The sequence below is a fragment of the Homalodisca vitripennis genome, chromosome 4, assembly GCF_021130785.1.
Source record: "Homalodisca vitripennis isolate AUS2020 chromosome 4, UT_GWSS_2.1, whole genome shotgun sequence".
Lineage (NCBI taxonomy): Eukaryota > Metazoa > Arthropoda > Insecta > Hemiptera > Cicadellidae > Homalodisca > Homalodisca vitripennis.
In genome coordinates, this window is record NC_060210.1 from 168,574,467 (window position 1) to 168,595,235 (window position 20,769).

The 20,769-nt window shown below is 33.1% G+C and overlaps 3 protein-coding genes across 6 annotated transcripts in view; 1 reads left to right on the plus strand and 2 right to left on the minus strand.

Annotated features, from left to right (window-relative positions):
* The window catches only part of LOC124360579 (U7 snRNA-associated Sm-like protein LSm11), a 55,410-nt gene extending 36,035 nt beyond the window's left edge, over positions 1 to 19,375 (minus strand). The window contains exons 1-2 of the mRNA XM_046814310.1: positions 19,052 to 19,375; positions 4,680 to 4,740 (exon numbers count right to left, since the gene is read on the minus strand). Coding sequence (XP_046670266.1) covers positions 4,680 to 4,740; positions 19,052 to 19,234 — 244 coding nt within the window. The 5' untranslated portion in view covers positions 19,235 to 19,375. The remainder of the gene's footprint in view (positions 1 to 4,679; positions 4,741 to 19,051) is intronic.
* The window catches only part of LOC124360581, a 497,152-nt gene that overhangs the window by 147,173 nt on the left and 329,210 nt on the right, over positions 1 to 20,769 (plus strand). The window lies entirely within an intron of this gene.
* Positions 12,343 to 14,713, minus strand: LOC124360580. The gene is made up of 2 exons (XM_046814311.1): positions 13,470 to 14,713; positions 12,343 to 13,337 (listed from the first exon to the last, which is right to left on the minus strand). The coding sequence occupies exons 1-2, from the start codon at positions 13,702 to 13,704 to the stop codon at positions 13,153 to 13,155; spliced, it is 420 nt and encodes a 139-aa protein (XP_046670267.1). The 5' UTR covers positions 13,705 to 14,713; the 3' UTR covers positions 12,343 to 13,152.

A 20,769-nucleotide genomic window follows, 5' to 3' on the forward strand; every position in this document is an offset into this window, starting at 1 on the left:
CCAAATTAACACAATGGAAAGTGGTAGTATTTAAAGTAAGGAGAATTTTTTACACAACCAATTCTGTGGATGCAGATCTCAAGAGGAAGATGACCTCTGTCTACCCTATCCAGTGCAACACAGTCTGGACTGGAATCAACTTGATCATAGTTTGAAAGAGTGACATCTAGGGCATTCATATCTTGATGAACTGGATGTATCTCACTAAGTATTGAATGAAATTAAGATAATTAAGCAAAGCAGTTAGTCATTGGAAGAAGGAACGAAGTGCAAGTATTACCAAACATTGACATAGTGGAGGAAGCCAAATGTCTAGGAATTGTAACTGACATAGGAATGATAAACACCTAATGTGGACAACATTTGTTTCAAATTAAATCAATAATTAATGTAAACGTATATAGGTACTGTATGCTATGCATTACATAAAACACACCTCTGCTATGGTCTCACAGTTGGGGAGAATCAAATTCAACCTACTTACAAAGACCATAGCAGAGTCTTACGTGCAAATATACTTTGGACTTACAAAGATTATTCCGAAAAATTGCATAAAAATACTAGCAGGATTGCAATCAAGAGAAAGCTGTACAAATGTTTCGTTGAAATGTCAATCCTCCATGGTATCATTGTAAATGAAAGAATATGGGAAAGATTTCACCACCAGAAGCTGCAATCTACCTGTATACAACACCTGTCGAGCTGCAGACTTCACCATACCAGAACACTGGTTAGCACTATAAAAGAGAAGTCATTTTACGTGGGAGCAAAGATGTTAACACCCTACCTATAAATGAGCCAAGGAATCTGCGCATGCGGATAAGGCTCTACTAGCCATCCACGAAACACTGACCTCACCTACTACACTATTATTCTGTGATTGATTTAAAAGAATTGAACAACTGGACAATTTTATATTCAACAATTTTATATTCAAATTAAAGAACACCTTTAATTTGAATATAAAATTGCTTGTGATAAAAACAGACTATTATTATTAATTTTTTTTGTGCCAGTTCTTTCTCCTAACAATATTTACAGCACTATAAATTAAGCTTTATATTCAACAAATGAAAAAATTATAATCTATAATTGTTATAAACTGCATAATCATGGAAAAAATTAAAGTAAAAATATTATTCCATTTAAACTAATGAAAAGCAAACAATTACTTATTATTTTCCAATTTACATTATTATTGAAGTACGTCGATCCCGTTCTAGTCCCCACCGCCAGAGTTACTGTCTGCTGAGGCCGAGTCACTATCTAGTGAGACGACAAACGACTCCACTAGACGTGATTGTCGATGTTGCCTTTGTTGGTAAGATATGTGTTCTCAATCTTCTTAACATGTGCACATTTGTTTGCCCAATCAAGAATCCCTATACTGGATATTTTCTCTTCTCCAATTTTTTTTGACTTGGGAAAAACTGCAATTTATGTTTCTGGAGGTAATGTGACCCTTTATGTCAGTGCATATGAGCTCAATAGGATTGAGGTCGGGATGATAGGGAGGTAGTCTTAAAATAGTATGGCCATCCTTTTGTACAGTCTCATCCAATAGATAGCGGTATAACCTAGATTTATGTTAGGAAACCAGTCTGTAGTTCTGAAACAAACATGTCATCACTATAAGTGATATTTTTTTTTAGCTAATCTTTAATGTCTTGTTTTTTTGCTTTTTGAAATTAGTGTTTTTCCACTTGAAAATTATGATACAGGGTATTGTCTATTATAATCACACTTCTAGGTTCTAAATTAGGTAAGTTTCTCAGTTCACTTCATAAACATTTCTGTGTTAAACTTGTCATGGCAGTCCCCCGAATGTTTTGTTGCTTTCCAAATTGTCAGGGTATTAGGAACAAACCCACTTTCTCCTCCAGTGTGTACGATTACCAGTCTCTCCCCCTTTTGATATGGGAACATGGGCACTTTTATTTGACTTGTCAGACCACGATTAGGTTTTAAGGACTGTCCAAGACATCACCCTTTTGAACTAACAAGGATCAACATTAAGTCAACTTCCGCTTTGGAATTGTTACCACTGGTCAGAGAAGATAGGGTATCCTTCTGTGGAGATATGCATCCATGGAGTCCGTTATGTTAAGATTTCTGACACTATATTCTACACTGATTCTTTTCATCTTATTAGTTAGGTTTATACAGCCAGCTGTCATTGTATAACTGGCCTGATATGCTTCTGCCTCTTCTTCTCTTAGTAATATTACTGAGGGCCAGCAATCATATCTCTGAGGGATAAAATACCCATGAAAAAGAGAAATGTTTTAGGTATCAAAAATTGTTTAGCCAATTAGATCACTTTACTTAATTGAAAGCATTCTGTTTATACAAAATTTGAGATTTCAGTAGTCATGGATGACTTTGCAGTGTATCAGGTATGAGAAGTTATAAAAGAAGTATTAAATTAACGCAGATAGCAGCAATAAAGGCAAGTAGAAAACAACTTGAAGATTCACGGATTAATTGGATACAAGATTTCATGAAGGTTCCTCCTTGGTTCTAGCTGCCAATATTGATGAGTGCTAATATTCTATTAGAGATGAATCTGAAATGATTAGCATATCTGAATCAAGGGATGTTATTCCACCAAACCATCCAACATATAAAAAAGTTGTATTTATAAGAGAATTTGGCACTTACTTATCACATCAGCTTCATGAGAAGTCGCTCAACTGTCACAAATGTATTGTTTTAAAGCAATGGCTGGTCTGCGTTTGATGGATGAGATCAGATTGATACTATTTAACTTCACTTTCAAAAGGCTTTTACAAGCTCCCACATCACCCATTTTGTATTTTCTCCTAATATTATTCTCTGGATCAAATCCTAGTTTAAAAAAAGAGGGTTTACAACACAATTTGATGAAACACATTCCGACAGTTTTGGCAGATACAGGCTTCTGACAGGTTTCAGCAGATACAGGCTTCTGACAGTTTTGTTTCCTGCTCAGAATTGCCTTAAGATTTTAATTAAGGCTATCTTTTTTTTCATCTTATTCATTAATAGCATTTAACATATAGGTCTATTGTGGGGTCAATAGCTGAAGACATTAGGATTTTCTTCTATTTATAGGAGTGACAGACCTTTTAGTTCTGAAATCAGCCGTTAATTCTGGTGTAAAAATCAATAACTTACTCCTGAACTTCAGAAAAACGGTAGCAATTACTTTTACTCATAAAACGTATTGTCAGTTTTTTATGACATTGCAGTCAGTAGGAATGAGAGGAAGCACATTACACAGGATTGTATTGTTCTTACATGTTATGAGCCAACCTTCTTTGAACATGTAAGCAGTGATAGCTAGGAGAAACTAGAGTATTATGGTGTGATCATCTAATTTTGTAACAAAAGATTTTTGTATTGGTGCTTTAGAGTTCCTTGATCCTAATCCATTTGGAGTATGCCAACACTATCAGAATCAGGACAGGATTACACTGATATAGCAATGAAGGAAGTACAAGGGGAATTGTCTTTGTGTATGTTCTGGAATCATCCGTTGGTTAGAATAGACATACAATAAGAGCTACAATTTTTGCTCTTTCAGTTTTTTGTACTGTGGTAGATTTTTTCTCCTCTAGACATTGAATATCACTACCTACCAAGAGAAGATATAGGTATATGCGTTTTGGGGTATACCTTTCACATGAGTATCCATTTATTAGTCCCATTTTGAAGTATGTAATAAGATGCACTGGGATCATAAAGATTTTTCGAAAACATCTTTGGTAGCCAAGTTCTTTAAGAGTGTGAAAATAACACATGAGCTGTGACTGTGTGATATATTACTACACTCAAATTACTTTTAGTAAGCACTCATTGTCTGAAATGTTACCAGCTTATGTCTCATTGCTGTTAAGGAGATTTGACTTTTTTTAAGTTCTACTGGTTGGACCCAATGATCTGTGGGAGCCAATAAGTGTGAAACATGTGATGGTTATACATTGTGTACCTATTAATATTAAGTTTAATACAGTAGTTATTTAAATTAATAATCTCTCAACAAAATTCTTAAAGGTCATAAAATGTGTAATGTTCAAATTTTCTAGTCATCTCCATGTGTAGTTTGAATATTGTAAAAATATTCAAATCCTTATACACAGGAAAGTATTTGATGAATCAATGTGATGTAAGTCAATAAGGTAAGATATATTGTAACTTTACGCTATATCATGGTAGTGACAAATTTATAGCTCTGCAATGAGTGGTTACTTCTGGTTTAAGATTACCGGGAATCAATCATTTGTTCCTAAACTTCAACAAAACCATAGCATCTTTACTCATAAAACAAATCCATAATATAAATAAGTATGATATATATATATATATATATATATATATATATATATATATATATATATATATATATATAATAATTAGTATCTTAACCTAATAAAAATTAAATCTACCTTTACCGTAGCTTACGGATATGGCTGTAACTCTTAGTGTAAAATGAGTCATGAGTTTGATTGTTTGATTCCTGGGGAGATCAATATAAATTTTTAAATGGGTTTGGGCTGTTTTCCAGTAGGCCATTAATGCTGAAAGAACCCCCTAGAACAGTCTAATGGACTGTTTAGGCAAAATCATTTAATCATGGTAGTTTCATATGTATGGCTGATTGACCATTGTGCATGAGAGAAATAAACTATATTACATACCTTGATGAGGTTGAAACCTTTTAGTGGAAGTTGAAGGTTCATTTTTCTCAGGTTTTTGAACCTATAAATACAAGAAAAAATGAATAAGTTACTAGTAGGTCTCATTGCTCGAACTGAAGCATAATTTTTACATTGAAATATTTATGATTGTATTAGATGTCTGCAATCACTTAATTATCTGGTAACTTCAGAACAGAATGATTCAGTAATCAAAATGATTTTACCAGTTCAAATGAAGTGGTGTAAAGGTTATTCAATTACAGCTTCCTATACACTACAATTAGGATACGATAAAATTGATGACACATACATACACTGTAGTGTATACTGGTATTTAACAGAACACAGTTCACAATACAGTACTTAATCACTCTGACACAATAATCAATGATTAACTTGAATAACCTAACAAAATATACAATTGATATCAACTAACAGTGAACTACTGTTAAAATGATAACTATTTCAAATGATAACTGTTTAAAATAAAGACACTTTTTAGCAAGGACTCTATTTAGAATAAATGGTTGATATGTGGCCTGTTACAAAAACAAATACAAACATCAGTTAAGAAAACTTAAAAGTTTAGAAAAACAGAAACAGCAGTATTGAAGAAGTGATAAACTGTATAAAAACACAATCTTGCTCATGGTATTCCTCTTATTCTATTATAGCCTCCAGAAGTGATGTGATTAGTACTGTTATTTGATTAGCAAAAGCCAACAAGTACCCCTGTGGTCTATAATGGTCACTGGGATAATTTATCCAACTCCACTCCAATCCAGTCCCAACAGTTCAGAAAGTTCATTATGGTCTCCAGCAGGGAATGGTTGAATACCCTTGTGGTCTAATAATTATTGGAAGAATTGATCACTTCAGAAGGTCCCATTGTGTTCCACTGCAGTGAGCCTAAAAGCTTTTGGTCTTTCACAGGAGTATGACCTGGCACATAACGAAATGAAAATGTCTTTATTGTGAAGCAAATTTTGGATTGTAAAGTCTTCTCCAGCATTTAACTTCAGACCACTTAATCCTTGATTGTGAGATTGTCTATGCATGCCTGTAACTGTTATTTGGTACTTAATATTTTGTCTTTGCCTCAATAAGGATTAATGGTATAAAATCTTAAAAGTTAATCATAACACATAAACATCAACACACAAGAATGAAGCTGGCTGTTTGTTGATGGTGGTATTAATTAGTTTGCTTACAGTAGTTATTCTTTTAAGTTTTTAAGTGAGAAAATGGGATCAAACTGACCTCTTTCTTTAACTTTACATATCACAAGATATGTTCAAGACAGTAATTTGCTTTACACAGTTAAGAGTCCAGAAAAGTTTATTCTCATATGTTTTTAATCCTCAGAGGCACGGTTCATACAGTCACTCTCGATAACTCGACTGAATTTAAAAGGGCCTACACAATAGCCAGCTTTTAAGTTGGGTTTCAAAGTGAGGAGGGTTGAGTTCTTTGAGATTATCTGGAAGGGTAATATTTCACTAAATTCGCTACAGAGGATAAAGCAAAGTAAAATTCGAGTTATAAGCCTACAAATAAACTCCATGTTTTTTATTGCTTCTTCAAAACTAATGTTGTAGGTAACTGGAGTTTCGTTTCTACTTCAGCAAAGTCTGCCTAGATGTTAAGTACTTAAATTGGTCAGGCAGGAAAGGATCCGTAATCTTCGACCATAGACTTTTTTCAGAATTTTTAAGACTCACAAAGATGTTACAGCTATCCAGAAACCCTGGAGGCGAGATGACACGAACACGTTGTCTGGTACGTCACTTGATTGTTCTAAGTAGAAGAAAATCCTTACATCCAGCAGCATGGCTTCCCATATGTGCAGCCCATAGCTGATATGGCTGTGGAACATGGCGAAGTAAACTGTCAAAAGATACTTATTAGTCAGCATAGGTTTCAGTTCTCCGCAGTAGATGCAGGGCTCTAGAGAGTCTGATGCATAAAACACCCTCGTCGACATTTGCAAAATCATCAAGAATAAATTCCCAGGAGCTCTTAACTTCGCTCAGGTCCAAAATTGTTGTCAGATCTGGAAAGAGTGCACATCATCTCCTGGGTTTTTCCCCTCGTTCAGGCACAAGCCAGGGTTCGCGGCAAACCATTCCTTGTGCGCTGGTAAATGTATTGTAGAAGCAAGCCTGGCGTTTTCTACTGAACTTCGCCACGAGCAAAGATGGAGGTAATTTTTCTATTACTTCGAGTTATTGAGGTAAAATTCGGCTGTGTCATTAATTGTAATTAGAAATAGGACTGGGCCAATGACCGAACCCTGAGGAACACCATATTTCACTGCTTGAGGTTGGGGGTTTACACAGTTAAGAGTCCAGAAAAGTTTATTCTCAAATGTTTTAAATCCTCAGAGGCACGGTTCATATAGCCATGCTTAGTCTAAGCTGACTGTTTATTTTTGGGCAATTTTAGAAATTTTGTCAATATTTTCAAAAACTATAAATTCAAGCCAGTGCAAAAGAATGAATTCAAGCTCTTATAAATTATTCAATCTTTCTGTAGTTTAGCAGTATAAAGTATTATATCTGAAAAATTTCATTATTTCTTTGAAGCTATTTTTGATTACTAAAAGTCAATAATTTCAGGAAAACCACCTGATAGAAGAGTTTTGTAAAGAGCACGGTTTTTAGGAGAGAAATCTTCTTTGATTGTAATATTCGTCCTGTGAGGAAGGTAAACTTTCACTAAAGTAGACATACCAGTTCATTAATAATCTTTTGTAGATCAAAATAATGGCCACCCATTGTGATGAACATTAATTGATATCCACTTCAATTTCCAACAGCCTGTTCTGAATTTCCTTGACACTTATATTGTACATTTCGTAAATCTCAAAAAATGACCAAAGGTTTGCTACACTATCTTCTTTAATTTAACATATTCATATATCAACACTCATTTGAACTATATTACAAACATCTGATCTCAATAAGAATTGAAAAAGTGGAGTTACATGATTTTTTAGTAAAGTACTTAATATAAATATTTTAATGAAGAAATCACATTGATTTCGTATGTCATAGTATTAGTGTTTTGCTTTAGTTTTTCATTTCCTAAATGTACTGCTAGAAGGGAATCATAATGTGAAACAAGTTTGAAACATTCACAAAATAAGGAGTAATTTCCTGGAATCCTTATTTCTAGTGGTCTATAAAAGGCAGAGCATACAACTCATTGATAAAGTTTGTATTGAGCAAATAATGTCATCAACGCACTTGATAATGTTGTGCCATTTTTATGTTTGTCAGAAAATTTTGCCATTGTTTGTTTTTTTCAGTTAACATATGTCAAGTAAGCTTGCATATGAGCACTACTGGTTTCTAGGGTTTTTATTTTTAAAAGATCTTGCCAATATCGTATACTTCCGTCATCCCAAGTTCTTGCTTTGTTATTTTGGCTGAACAAACCAGGCAAACAATAAATACTGTCTGAAGAATACTAAATACTGTGGGAAGAAGAGTAAAAAATCAAAATCTTTCACCATTTAGTAGGAGTCTGGAGGATCCCCTATTAGAATATGTATTTGTGTGTGTGTGTGTGTGTTTCAACTAAGGCACTAGAAATATCTTAAGACCATAAATTAGAATGGCCAAAAATATATGCTTTATGACCAAATTATGCTTCTCAGACCTTTGTATATATGTATGTTTTCTTGATTGAGGAAACAATGCAAACTCAACTATGGCACCAGAAAAAATATCTTAAACTCGATTAAATTACATTGGCCATAAGTATACAAATTTTGAAATATTTTCTTGTTCAGGGCAATAAAGCAAGCTCAACCACAGAGTCATAAATATGATTCATTTGGACCAAGAGTACTCATACACACGCAAAGCCTACAATTAGAGCGATTAGTAGCATTGCTTAATATCTGAAACTGTTAAATAGGAACACTGACATAATATATACCTAAAAAATGCCTACTTCCAATTCTAAATTACATAGAGCCCCATCATATACATCATCTGAAAAGCTAAGGACTTCAACTTTAGGATTCTTCCACTTTGGTATAAAATAGTTCCATTCTTTACTGAAATTGTTGCAGCTATTCAATCAAATATCGTGGAATGTTGGAAAGAAATTAGAGTGTTATTTCACGGGTACTTATGAAACCTACTTCACTGTCCGACATCTGGGGTAGATTAGAATATATCAGGGGATTGGAATATATTTCAGTGCTGATCACTTATCTCTGAGATGTTTAGAATGCCATTTAAAAAGAATATTCCCAGTTGTACCTTTTTTCAACAGTAAATTGCGTGCAAAGCTACGGATAACTGCTAGTATTTATACAGAGTGAGGTAGACCACCTGTCCACGATGTATAGCGCCTGAATTGAAAAACCTACTTTTTAAGTTTTAACGAAAACCCCAATATTTTGACCCAAAAAATTCAGGAAAATAATTTTTAATACTCAATAATACTCCAAAATGGCACTTTTGTAAGGGCAGGGTTTATTTTAGAAAGATTTTCAAATGTAAAGGTGAATCAAGCCGTACCTCTTTTTAAAGGTTTCTATTCACTGATAATTTTGAATAAAAATAATTTAAATTTATTTTGCTTCTTGTATACAGGATAGTCAAAACTGTCAAAGTTATGGTTTCATAGTTTTTTTACTGTTAACTCATTAAACATGTTGCAAATCCAAATTTTTATCAAAGGTTATCAAAGATGTACTTTTTCTAAAATTTGGTTACAGTTGTCAATTTTCAGCAAATTCCAAAATGTTTTTTAATAGTTTAAAATTAGGATATTTCAAGCTTGTACAATCTAAACAATTGAAATAAAAGGTATGACTTTCATTATACCTATCAATAACTCTCTTAAAAATTACATTTTTTTGTATTTTAAATTTGGCTTTATGTTGGATAGTTGAGCATTGGTTCCAAAAATACTGAGATTGCCACATAGTGTAACATAGACTATGCTACATGTTTGAGGTTATCTGCAGAGTGAAGCAGTCTCACTGCAACAAGGGTTATCATTCATACTTTCCTATTGCCTCATACTTAATTGTCATTATATGAGAACATTCTTGTTTACAATGTTTATAAAAAAAACCTAATTAAAATGGAACAGAGATTATTACAGAATAATTGGATGTTATGCAAAATTATTTATCTACTATACTTGAGTTGCAATACTGTACTTTAATAGCTGTGGTATGTTTCCCTACCTAATCCATGTAGTTATAATTTTTTTTTTGTAATCTTACACTAGATTCACATTCTTGAATTATAAAAGTATGATTATTCTTATCAAAATATTAGCACAACTTGATAAAACAGAAAATGACTTCAATTATTATCCCGGAGCTCCAAATTCATCTAATACATTGATATATACAATAACCTCCTTGAACAGGTGGGGGGAGGGGGATGAAATTATTTTACCTTCAAAATAATCCAAGAAAATAATTTAATAAGTATGGTGTAGGTTGTACATTGATATCTCAATCTGTTTGGAGTATATCTAGGCATATGAGCACTTAATTTACACCCTTAGACGTAAGGGGATGTTTGCCCATAACTTTTGCTAGGATCGCCGTAGAGATGTTTTGTACATGCTATTGTGTTTCTTTTGAATTTACCTTTCAAATGACATGTCACAAGATAGAGGTTATAATTTGAAAATTTAAAGTGACCCCCCTCTACCCCCCTTTTGAAAATCAGGACTTAATTTACACCCTGTAATGCTATTTATCATTGAAAAAATATTGATTTTAACAGTTCATGACCATCAAAATGATTTACTATTATTTTTATTTACATTCAAAATATCAAAGTAATTTTGACCAACTATGTCAAGTACACGGAAATATTTTTCTGATAAACATTGCTTCCCGCAATAATCTCTTAACTCAGAGTAATTACTGGCATGGGAAGTTTAGGTTTACCTTTAATGTTTTGTCTTCTTTGAAATGTGATGCAATGGTTTTGAGTTTTTTGGAACTGGCACTTTTGTGAATAGACTTTCATCATCAAATCTAGTTTGTCAGTTTAGTCAACTTAGTCAAATCACGAAAACTAATGATAAGGCCGGAGATAGATTTGTGGATTTTGGGAAGGCCATGCATTTGGAGGATTTTGGAATGTTAAAGGAAGTGAAAGGAGTTAATTTATATCTAAAAAAAATATGCTTTGTGTTTGCTACTTTATGCTCAAAAGAATCAGTTTGGTTTTATTTAAAACTGTATATTTGCCAGTGTTTAAAATTTCTGTAATCTTTTTTTATACGCTACTAAGTACAACAATAGCATTGCCTTTATCAGCTGGTAAGATTTGGACGGTGTCGTCTTTGTCAAGGATCGAAGGATCAACATGGCCTTTGTCTCCTCTATTATCAAATTAGGCTTTTTGGGAGGAATTTTCCTCAGCAAATGACTGACCTCATAATGAAACCAGTCACCCTGTTCCTCAGATAAATGTACAACAGCCGACTCGATTCCAGTTACAAAATCCAGTGTCTTTACTGATTTTTGTGCCACAGAAAACTTTACACCCCTAAAACTGACATTTCCGCTTCATTGAGGATTTTTGAAGAGAAGTTGATTGCATTTTTATTATATGCATAACTTAACTATCTTAAGATGTAAGCGCTCAAGGTCTTTGATTTGTTTACTGATTCTGGGTCCGTACCAAGAATCAATTCTGTTTGAAGTTTGTTTTTGATAATGGAAGGATTATGAAGGTATTTTTCTGGTCATTTGCCATAGTTCAGTGATACAAAAAATAAGTAACACTATGTTTTGAGATCTGCCATCTGATCCTTTCTTCAGGTAATTAACTAGCCTAACACATAATTAAAATCTGGGTTAAAATAAACAAATCATACCAGAGCGTTGTGACATACATAAGTCAGGAATCAAAACCACTGTGTTATGTGACAACTTCACTAACTCTAAAACATGCATTTAATAAAAACAAAACACAAACCTAATTATTAAAACTGAACTACAGAATATATGATACAATAGGTCTACATCCGCCAACCAACCAACTACGACTGAGGCCAATAGTAAATGGCAATCGTCACGGCAGAAACAAGATGTATTGTATTCACAAAATGTGACCTGCGGTTTACAGAAAAGGGTTTTTTCTATATAAAAATGGAAAACTAAAGAATAACAATAAACTAGTATTATGTTCAATGATTTTTTTCAGAATATTTGAATTAGGTTCTCTATAAAAAGATAATTACATCTAAAAAATTGTTAATGTCTACTATTGTGATGACTACATATTGTTGTTTGTTTAGATAGACCTTTTGAAACACACAATCGACACAAAATTTAAAAATCCAAAATGCTGTTCACTAAATATTATAAACCCACTTAACCATATTAAACCTACCCAAAACAGCAAAACAACAGTGTATCCTCAGCTACAGGTCAATGGCCGCCACATTTGTTGTACAAAGAAAAGGAATGTAAAATTCCATGTCAAACTCAAAACTACACTATGTAACTACATTTTAATACAATCAAAAATCTTGATAGGATAGCTACCTACATATTGTCCACAGGTAAATAACAAAATTTTAAAAGCTTACTATCACACAAACATAACACAACTTGAATATGAAATGGGTAAAGGTGACAACAATACACAAAGAATATTGTCTTTATTTGAAATGTAAAATGCAATAAAATCTGACCAATAACGAAATAGAACGAATATTTCAACAAGATGTGCAAATACGACGCATATTGTTAAATGAGGCCGAGAGCACACAGGCAAAAACATAAATCAATCTTTACTATACAGCCTTTCTTTTGTAACGGACGGGACATTCTAACTGGTATATCACTAATCAGAAGGCTGTATTATCCAAATAAATGGATAAAACTGTAATATTGTGATGTTAGTATAAACAGAATGAAGTGCCAGAATTGTGAGATACAAAGTCATATTTTTTGTAGGTACTTTTTTATGAGTTACAAATATTTTACTAAATGTAACGGACGGGAAGCTGTTTGGAAGTAAGGTTTCAATTGTATTCATATAATTCAAAACGTCAGTTCAAGTCATGGCTAAATACTCCTTAAAATAATAAATTCATTTATTATACAAATTAAACTATCAATTCCATATCACAACTTATTTGTACAAATTTGTATTTGTTTTAAACTTACTTTTTCACCCTGTAACGGAAGGGACATCTATTTGTAACGGACGGGACGGGTTCATTTCAGTATGCTAAAGTGGCCTTAATTATTATTATTTCAGGGTTTTGAATGGCTGTACCTACAATGGGTAACTGAAAGGTAATTGAATGAGACTCTAAATGCTTTTAAAAAAGAATAACTTTTTATAAGCATAAAAAAAAATCTTCATATACATGTGCTTATACATAACTTATTACTATTTTTATACACAATTCTTTGCATGTTTATAAAACATTCAATTAACTTTACTATACAGGGACTGGATATGTTTCAATGTATTTTTGGCCATGCTGAAATGACGTTGGGAGATGGGAATAGCGGTGAGTCCACTTTGCACAAAATGCTGTCTGCCTCCACCGTCAGAATGTCTGGGGGGCTCGGCCAGAAGAATTTTATTCCAGTTTTGCTCATAAAGTTGACTGACAGAAAGTTTTCATCTCTTCTATCAACAATACCTGAAAATTTCAATGTACTGTAAGCTAGGCATTAATATTCAAATATTTAAGCAAACTATTCTTTGACGTAAAACGTAGATATCAGTTAGATGTTTAAAAAAAGCTTATGTAAAACGAGTCAATTGAAATTACCTGGATACCAGTCTTGATCATAAATGACAACCACCCAGTCTCCTTCTTCCACTTTGTCTGATTCATTAACAGGGTTGGAGTTCAGGTCAAGTGATTGATCACCTGACATGCTGTCTTCCAGTGGTTCCGGCCAGGGTTCATCTTCAGCATGAGTTGTTTCATCCTCTGAAGAAGTGTAAACTTCATGGTATCTTAGCCTCTTATTGGCACAAGATTTTAAAGCTTTGATCATCATTTTCTTTGAAAGAGCTGTTCGCTTAGCATAAACATGTGTAGCACTTGCTCTCTCAAAACATGGTATGACTGGCTCCCAGTGATTTTTAGGGACCTTCTGAATCTTGAGTCAAGTAAGGCTTTGTTTTCTTCAACTGCTTCACTTGGAACATATAGCAAATTAATTTTATCACACTCCTGAACGGCACAATCATAAAAGTCTTTAGCTGAGTTAACAATCACCTGTCTGCTCTTTACAGCCACCCAAACCTTTCCTTTGACAATATCACCAACACCATATACTACACCTTTACCGCGGCTAGCTGCAAAATTGTTCCATGTAACTTCCATGTTCAAATCATCATTAAGATAGCACAAATTAGAAATGATGTAGCGGTTCTTAAATTGAGCCGCAGAATTGTCACTGAAAAAGTCAGCGTGCTTTACATTGGTACAGTCGTAATGACAAAAAATAGTTTTCAGAGAAGTCCACACTGAAAATTTTGAGTGCGATAGATCGTCACTTACAACAGCATAGGAATCAACCTTTTTGTCTTTTCTCCAAATAACACAGGTGAAGATTGAGACTTGTTTGTGCTGCCAGTGGGAGCTTTGAACTTCATCCTGTTGGATGATTGAATAATTTTCAACATAATCAAATTGAACTACAATTTTTTCATCTGTAGCATTATGTTTTAGATTTTCAAAATGATCAAACTGGACATTTTTTACAAATGAGTGAGTTTTGAACGTAGGAAATTGCTTGTTGGCTTTTTCCAAAGCATCTTCAACAGATGACACAACTTCATGTACAGTGAGATGTTTGTCAACCTCCTACCACTCCTTCCATTATTAATAGTTATGTTTAAATCAAATTCTGTACGTACAATTTCATGTATGTCCATTTTACATTTAGAACATTCATTGATCATACAACACTCATTAGAAGTGTTGCAACACATCTCTTCAAGTAAAGCCTTGTAATCTTTTGGGAAGTCCGAACTTTCAAAAGTTTTGGCAAGAGCAGCAACAATCCAACAAAAATTTGCGTGGTATTTGCATCTTTGTTGGCTTTTTCCAAAGCATCTTCAACAGATGACACAACTTCATGTACAGTGAGATGTTTGTCAACCTCCTACCACTCCTTCCATTTAATAGTTATGTTTAAATCAAATTCTGTACGTACAATTTCATGTATGTCCATTTTACATTTAGAACATTCATTGATCATACAACACTCATTAGAAGTGTTGCAACACATCTCTTCAAGTAAAGCCTTGTAATCTTTTGGGAAGTCCGAACTTTCAAAAGTTTTGGCAAGAGCAGCAACAATCCAACAAAAATTTGCGTGGTATTTGCATACGCAAACATTATGTGGCATATTTGATACAGGTAATATGTTTTCTGGGCGAAGGTGAAAGAATTTACTTCTTGAAATGTTATAGCCCTCGGTTTCCATCTTAAACATTTCATATGCTTCACTTATCGTGATTAACTTCGTTTGCCTGTTTCTGGGTTTTTAGCAAACTTTTTATCCCCTTTTCCAGGAGCTTGACGGGAAATTTTATCTCTTTCATAGAAGGAAAGAACACTTTGTTTTGTTTCTTCACTGATATAGCATTTAGCAGGAGATTTCTTGTGCTCAAACTTAACCAAATTTACCAACCCAGATTTTTGAACATCATTAATAAAATCATTGATAACCGCCAACTTTTTAGAAGGACTATTAGTGCATTTATATGAACCAAGAGGGCTAGGGTTCTTACTGATTGGCATTGTGTCAGATTTTCTCTTTCTTTCTCGTGCTGCTCTTTTACGAAGTCTTTCTCTTTCTCTATATTCTTCCATCATCTTTGGATTTGAACGTCTTTCCTGCTTCATAATGTCTCTTTGTGCATTCTTCCTCTCCATATCTTTTTTCAAGTGATCTTTCCAAGTATCCGGGTTAGCCTTTTTCTGTGCACGGCACTTTTCCATTCGATTTTTGTAAATCGGTGCCATGACCTGGAAAGTAAAGAACTATCTCAATTAAATGTTTGTCTAAAAACTGAAATAAACATTTGAAGTTAAATCATCTGGTTGGTTCTCAATTAAAAATAGACTAGTTACCAATTGGCATAACCTAAAAACCGATTTTTATTACTTGTTATGTAATTTTGCAATATCTACAAGCTTTAACAATACATATGATGATAAAGTTTGTTAGTAATTTATTTTTCTGTAATAATTCATTTAATGTCATGAATATAGGCCTAGGACTACTATGCTTTACTTGAAAGGGTTTTAGTAATAAACACAAAACTAATTTTCTGCCATTTAACCCTGTAAAAAAAACACATTTTTGTGGCTAGTTTCTATTTGTCCCGTCCGTTACACTGAAAAGTTACTAAAATGTCAATTATGAATTTCATAAAAAATCAAAGTAAACACAGGAAAGCTTTAACCTTACTTTTCCAAAGTGGTAATGATGAGAAATATATATTAAGACATAAAAATTTAGTTAGACTCTCTTTTATTGTAATGGACGGAACAATAATAAGGACAATTTTAAAATACTGAATTTTAAATAACTCATAACTTACCTTCAAGAGTTATTCTGTCAGATGAAAGCTGTAGAACTTGCAGATGCAGTAAATATTCCAACTCATCAGCTGATTCAAAGTGATGGTGAAAAAATCAATAATCAAAACACTTAATATTATGATTTCTGTTACTGTATAAAGAAACAGCTGACTCAGCACCTCTAAAAATCAATTAAAAAATTTTTTTATTTAACAATTTTTGTAAAACTCATTGCTTGCACATGTTAGTCAAGAGTTAAGCAAGTTGGAATTAAATAATTATTAATTTTATTTTTTCCTCTTTATTCACTTTAAAAAAATAATGGCTGTATAGAGGAGCCTGTTGCAAAAATCAAGGTAAAAAAGGAAAAAACTGAATAATTCTTAAATTATCCTCATATGCTGCTGGTAGCCCTATTCTGACCTCTCAAATTTCTTGTTCTTTTTTCACCTGAATGTTGGTATCCCGATTATACTTTTACCAATGACTACCCCTACTTAGCTTGTTATCTCCCTGACACAGAAACCCCAATTCCTCTCAGGACTATTTGAAATATAACCTAAATTTAAAACATATCATCAGCTATTGTGCAATTATGGATTATGACCGCCTAAAAATACTTTCTGGGAATGAAAATATACTATTTAAAGGAATTGATAAAAAGTGGTTTGAGATCATTGTAGCTAACGTGGCTAATGTAAACTAGAATTTAAATTTTGCTGAAACTGTTCATGGAAGTTCCTATGCTCAATAATAAAAATACAAGGTAGATCTTATCCTCCTCCCCTCTAAGAGGAAACCTTTAGTCGTAGTATGATGTGGTTATCACAATCACTATGACTCAACTCCAAGAGGGTAGTAAGGGCAGTGACTATTGACACAATAAGGCTTCTTCCACATTCAATGATAGTCTTATACTGATGTAGTGATGGGACTATTGACTACTTTTTACAACCAACAAGTGATTAGTCGATTACATTCAAAGACCGACTATACTAGTCACTAAAACTATTCGACAAGCCTAGTTTTTCTTGTCTTGACATGAAAAGAAGTCTACTGTTGCCAATGATAATTTGGTAAATCTTAAGATCAGCAACTACCGCTCCAATCGCCGTAATTTTTTGCATACTAACACAGGTTAACGTAATTTCACCGAAAAAAAATAGTCCCGATTATTGCTAACATATAAAAACCAGTTTTTCGGCAGTAAAATGTTGGTAATACAAAACACATAAATAACAAGATTTTCGACTATCAAACTAAAAACAATGGCCGACCATGGTCATTTTGATGAGTTGACAGTAGTCACGTGACAAACAGGAAAGTTTCCGATTGGCCGGGCGGGTCACGTGACCTGTAGGGCGGCTTCGATTGACCACCAGACGTAAACAAACAAACCCACATGGACAAGGAATAATTAGTGAAGTTATTGACATGGCGTGCGATGGTTCTTGTCACACGCTAAAAAGACCCTAGCTTGCCTATTCAAAATTCAGATCACGCGATGCTTGCTCTTTTAGAAAAAAAATTAACTCGAGCTTGCAAAGTCCAAGCCCAGATCACGCCATGACTGCTTACACACACAAAACTCAGACAGAACTAACGCAGGTTTCATTCAGGTAAGCGGCGCGCGTTTATCACTGATAAGATAAGACGAGTTTATACTAGAACTATTACCTGGACTACTGCCCTACGAATTAATAAGACCAAAAAAAACAAATACATGCAATGTCAGTCAGGTTTTTTTTAAATTTTATTTTTTCCAAAATTTTTTTTTGGGGGGGGGAGTAAACGGCTACGGCGATAATCGGGATTATTTTTTTCGGTGAAATTACGTTAACCTGTGTTAAAGTATGCAAAAATTACAGCGATCGGAGCGGGAGTCGCTGATCTTAAGATTTACTGATAATTCTAGTCGTCAGTCGTATTTGCTCTTATAGTTCAATAATATTTAGAACTACCTTTAGTTGATAGATTAAAAACCCTCTCCCTTACTGTTAAAATATGTATTTTCAGATACTTATTACTTGCAAAAAAGTAAACTTGCTTGCTAGCCACGTAAGTTCCTTCTTAACGACTTTTTCAATTAGCCGAACAAGTAGCAAATGATAGAAGAAGTTGACTTGTACCAAAAAACTTTAATAAAATATTGTTTTATATTCCAATACAAAATAAAAATAATATAAATCAAACCAATGATGTAGGCTACAGTAAAGTGAGCACAAAGGAATTTTGTAATTTAATATTTTCAAATACAAGTACCATGTTACAAAACTTACGCACTTTCTTTAAAATACCTAATTTATACTTTTAATTGTGAGGGTAATAATCTTTGGTAGGTAGAAAAACTAACGACTAAATTTATACTGAATTAAACTAGTTGATAATTTAGGTATAAGTTAATTTTGTGATATCTGGTATAAGGGTATCATTACTAGCAAATGTACAAGTTTACTCTTTACTTTAGTGTCAAAATTTACTAGTTGACTATGTTTATGGTATAAGCTCTAGCAAACCGCTACAGTACCCTGACAAAAGCAATGTAACATATTACTAACAACTAGTGGTTCAACTACGACTCAAATCAACCAACTAGTTGACTACTTTGGGCACTAGTCAACTAGTCTTTAGCCCAATACTATACTGATGAACTGTATTCACAATAGAGGTATCCTACTTTACATGAATAAGCTTATTACATCACTAAAACAGGTTTCAATAATTTTATTCTATCTATATGTAAATTACGAACGCTAGCAACACAGAAAAGCTATAAATATAACAAATTACAATTAATAGATACTTACTTTCAATTTACTAAATGTTTTTAAAATAATTCCCTCATCAGTCTCCACAAATTTTGTTAGGTTATCCAAAATGGGTGCATTTGGACAGGGTAACTGAACATTCCTTGAGTATAAGGCTTTATAAGCATCAAATTGAGAAGAAGTCAAATCTAAGGACTTATGAGATTTCTTGTCATTTGGCATTATACAAGCTGAAAAAAGATTTCTATCACTACATGGATTAGGTTAGGAAACTATGACAAAAACATAACCTCAAACGCATTAAACTTTACAACTTCGTCACTTGTGGTGGCACTAGTGGCACTGGCAGTGGCAGTGTGGCAGTGAGTGTGGCACTCTAGCGGCAAACAGGAGAATTGGAATTGCGACTGACAGTCAGTGTTACCACTTCGCTAGACGATATCTAAAAGTTCCCGCTCTTTATCTCCTCTTATAGCAGCAAGGCGGACTTTCGTAAGCTGTGCACTAAAAATACCATACATAATTATAAAAACATACCTAAATGTTGAGAATAGCAGTTGAAATGTATATTTAGGCAAGCAAAGAACTGTACTAAATGTTAAGATGTTTGAAGCTAACATTTGCAATCTATTGTTGGAACAAGGGTTATCTTTTTGACTCAGGAAGATCATTTTAAATGTTGTATTTAGTACGTAAAAGGATTCTGGATATTGTATATTATTTAAAACGAGGTGACAAAAACAGTGATATAATAAAATATGTCGTCATTAAAAGTTTATTAGGGACACTGCTTATGAAAACTTGTTCGGAACATGTTAACATACCACTAATCACAATATAACAACTTTTCAACATTTGCGCATTCGGTATATGCGTTTTGTTGTTGCGACCATAAGCCATTATTGCAACGTTACTAGACCTGAACAAACAATGGGAAATATTTGAATTTTTATGAAAATGGACTTGTTTGTAGAAAAATTCATATAATACGTAACTTAAGGGGTTTAAACAATTTACATTTTTGCATAAATATTGACTTCTATATGTAAATTACTGTTGATAAAAAATCAGAATATTAAACTTAAATTAAAAAATATACCAAATAAATTAGTGCGGAATTAAACATAATAATTGAATTCATTATTTAACAAGTTTACTGCATATGTAATCATATGTGATACTCAGCGCCCAAGGCCTCACTGCCAAGGAAATTTTCAGGTTCTACTCCGTTATAGGTCACACCTTTTTTTTCTTCAAAAGAGTAATTTTACCTATAAATATTGTTTTCTTATAAATAAGTGTTACCTACACTCATTTTGATGGTAAACGTTTTTAAATTTGGCCTCAGCTTGTAAATCTTAGTAGATAAAAAAATTGAAGGTTAAGAAAACTACAAATTTTGTATGTTAAATTCTTATTTTTATTGGCCAAATAAATCAAAGAATCAGTTTCTTAAAAAAAACCATAATTTTATATGTTAAATCTTATTTTTATTGGCCAAATAAATCAAAGAACCAGTTTCTTAAAAAGGAACCATAATTTATTGATATAAAACTTAATCAACAGTCTTTAGCTTTATCCTTTATACTTTTATCTGTGGACGAAGAAGAAACAGTCTTTACAAAAGTATACATGAAACACTGCATACCTACTTTATAAAAACTTGTTTAGCCGATCTATGGGCTTCCTTCTTCTTTTTTAATTGAAATGTTCTTATAACATTTAGAACACTTGCTCCTTTTTGCCATTATTTGTTG

Bases quoted from the DNA above. Each gene is read 5' to 3' on its own strand.
- LOC124360580 (XM_046814311.1), bottom strand. From the start codon at position 13,704: ATGATGATCAAAGCTTTAAAATCTTGTGCCAATAAGAGGCTAAGATAC. The intron at 13,338-13,469 runs GTAATTTCAATT...TGAAATTTTCAG, and splicing joins TGATCAAGACTGGTATCCAG to GTATTGTTGATAGAAGAGAT.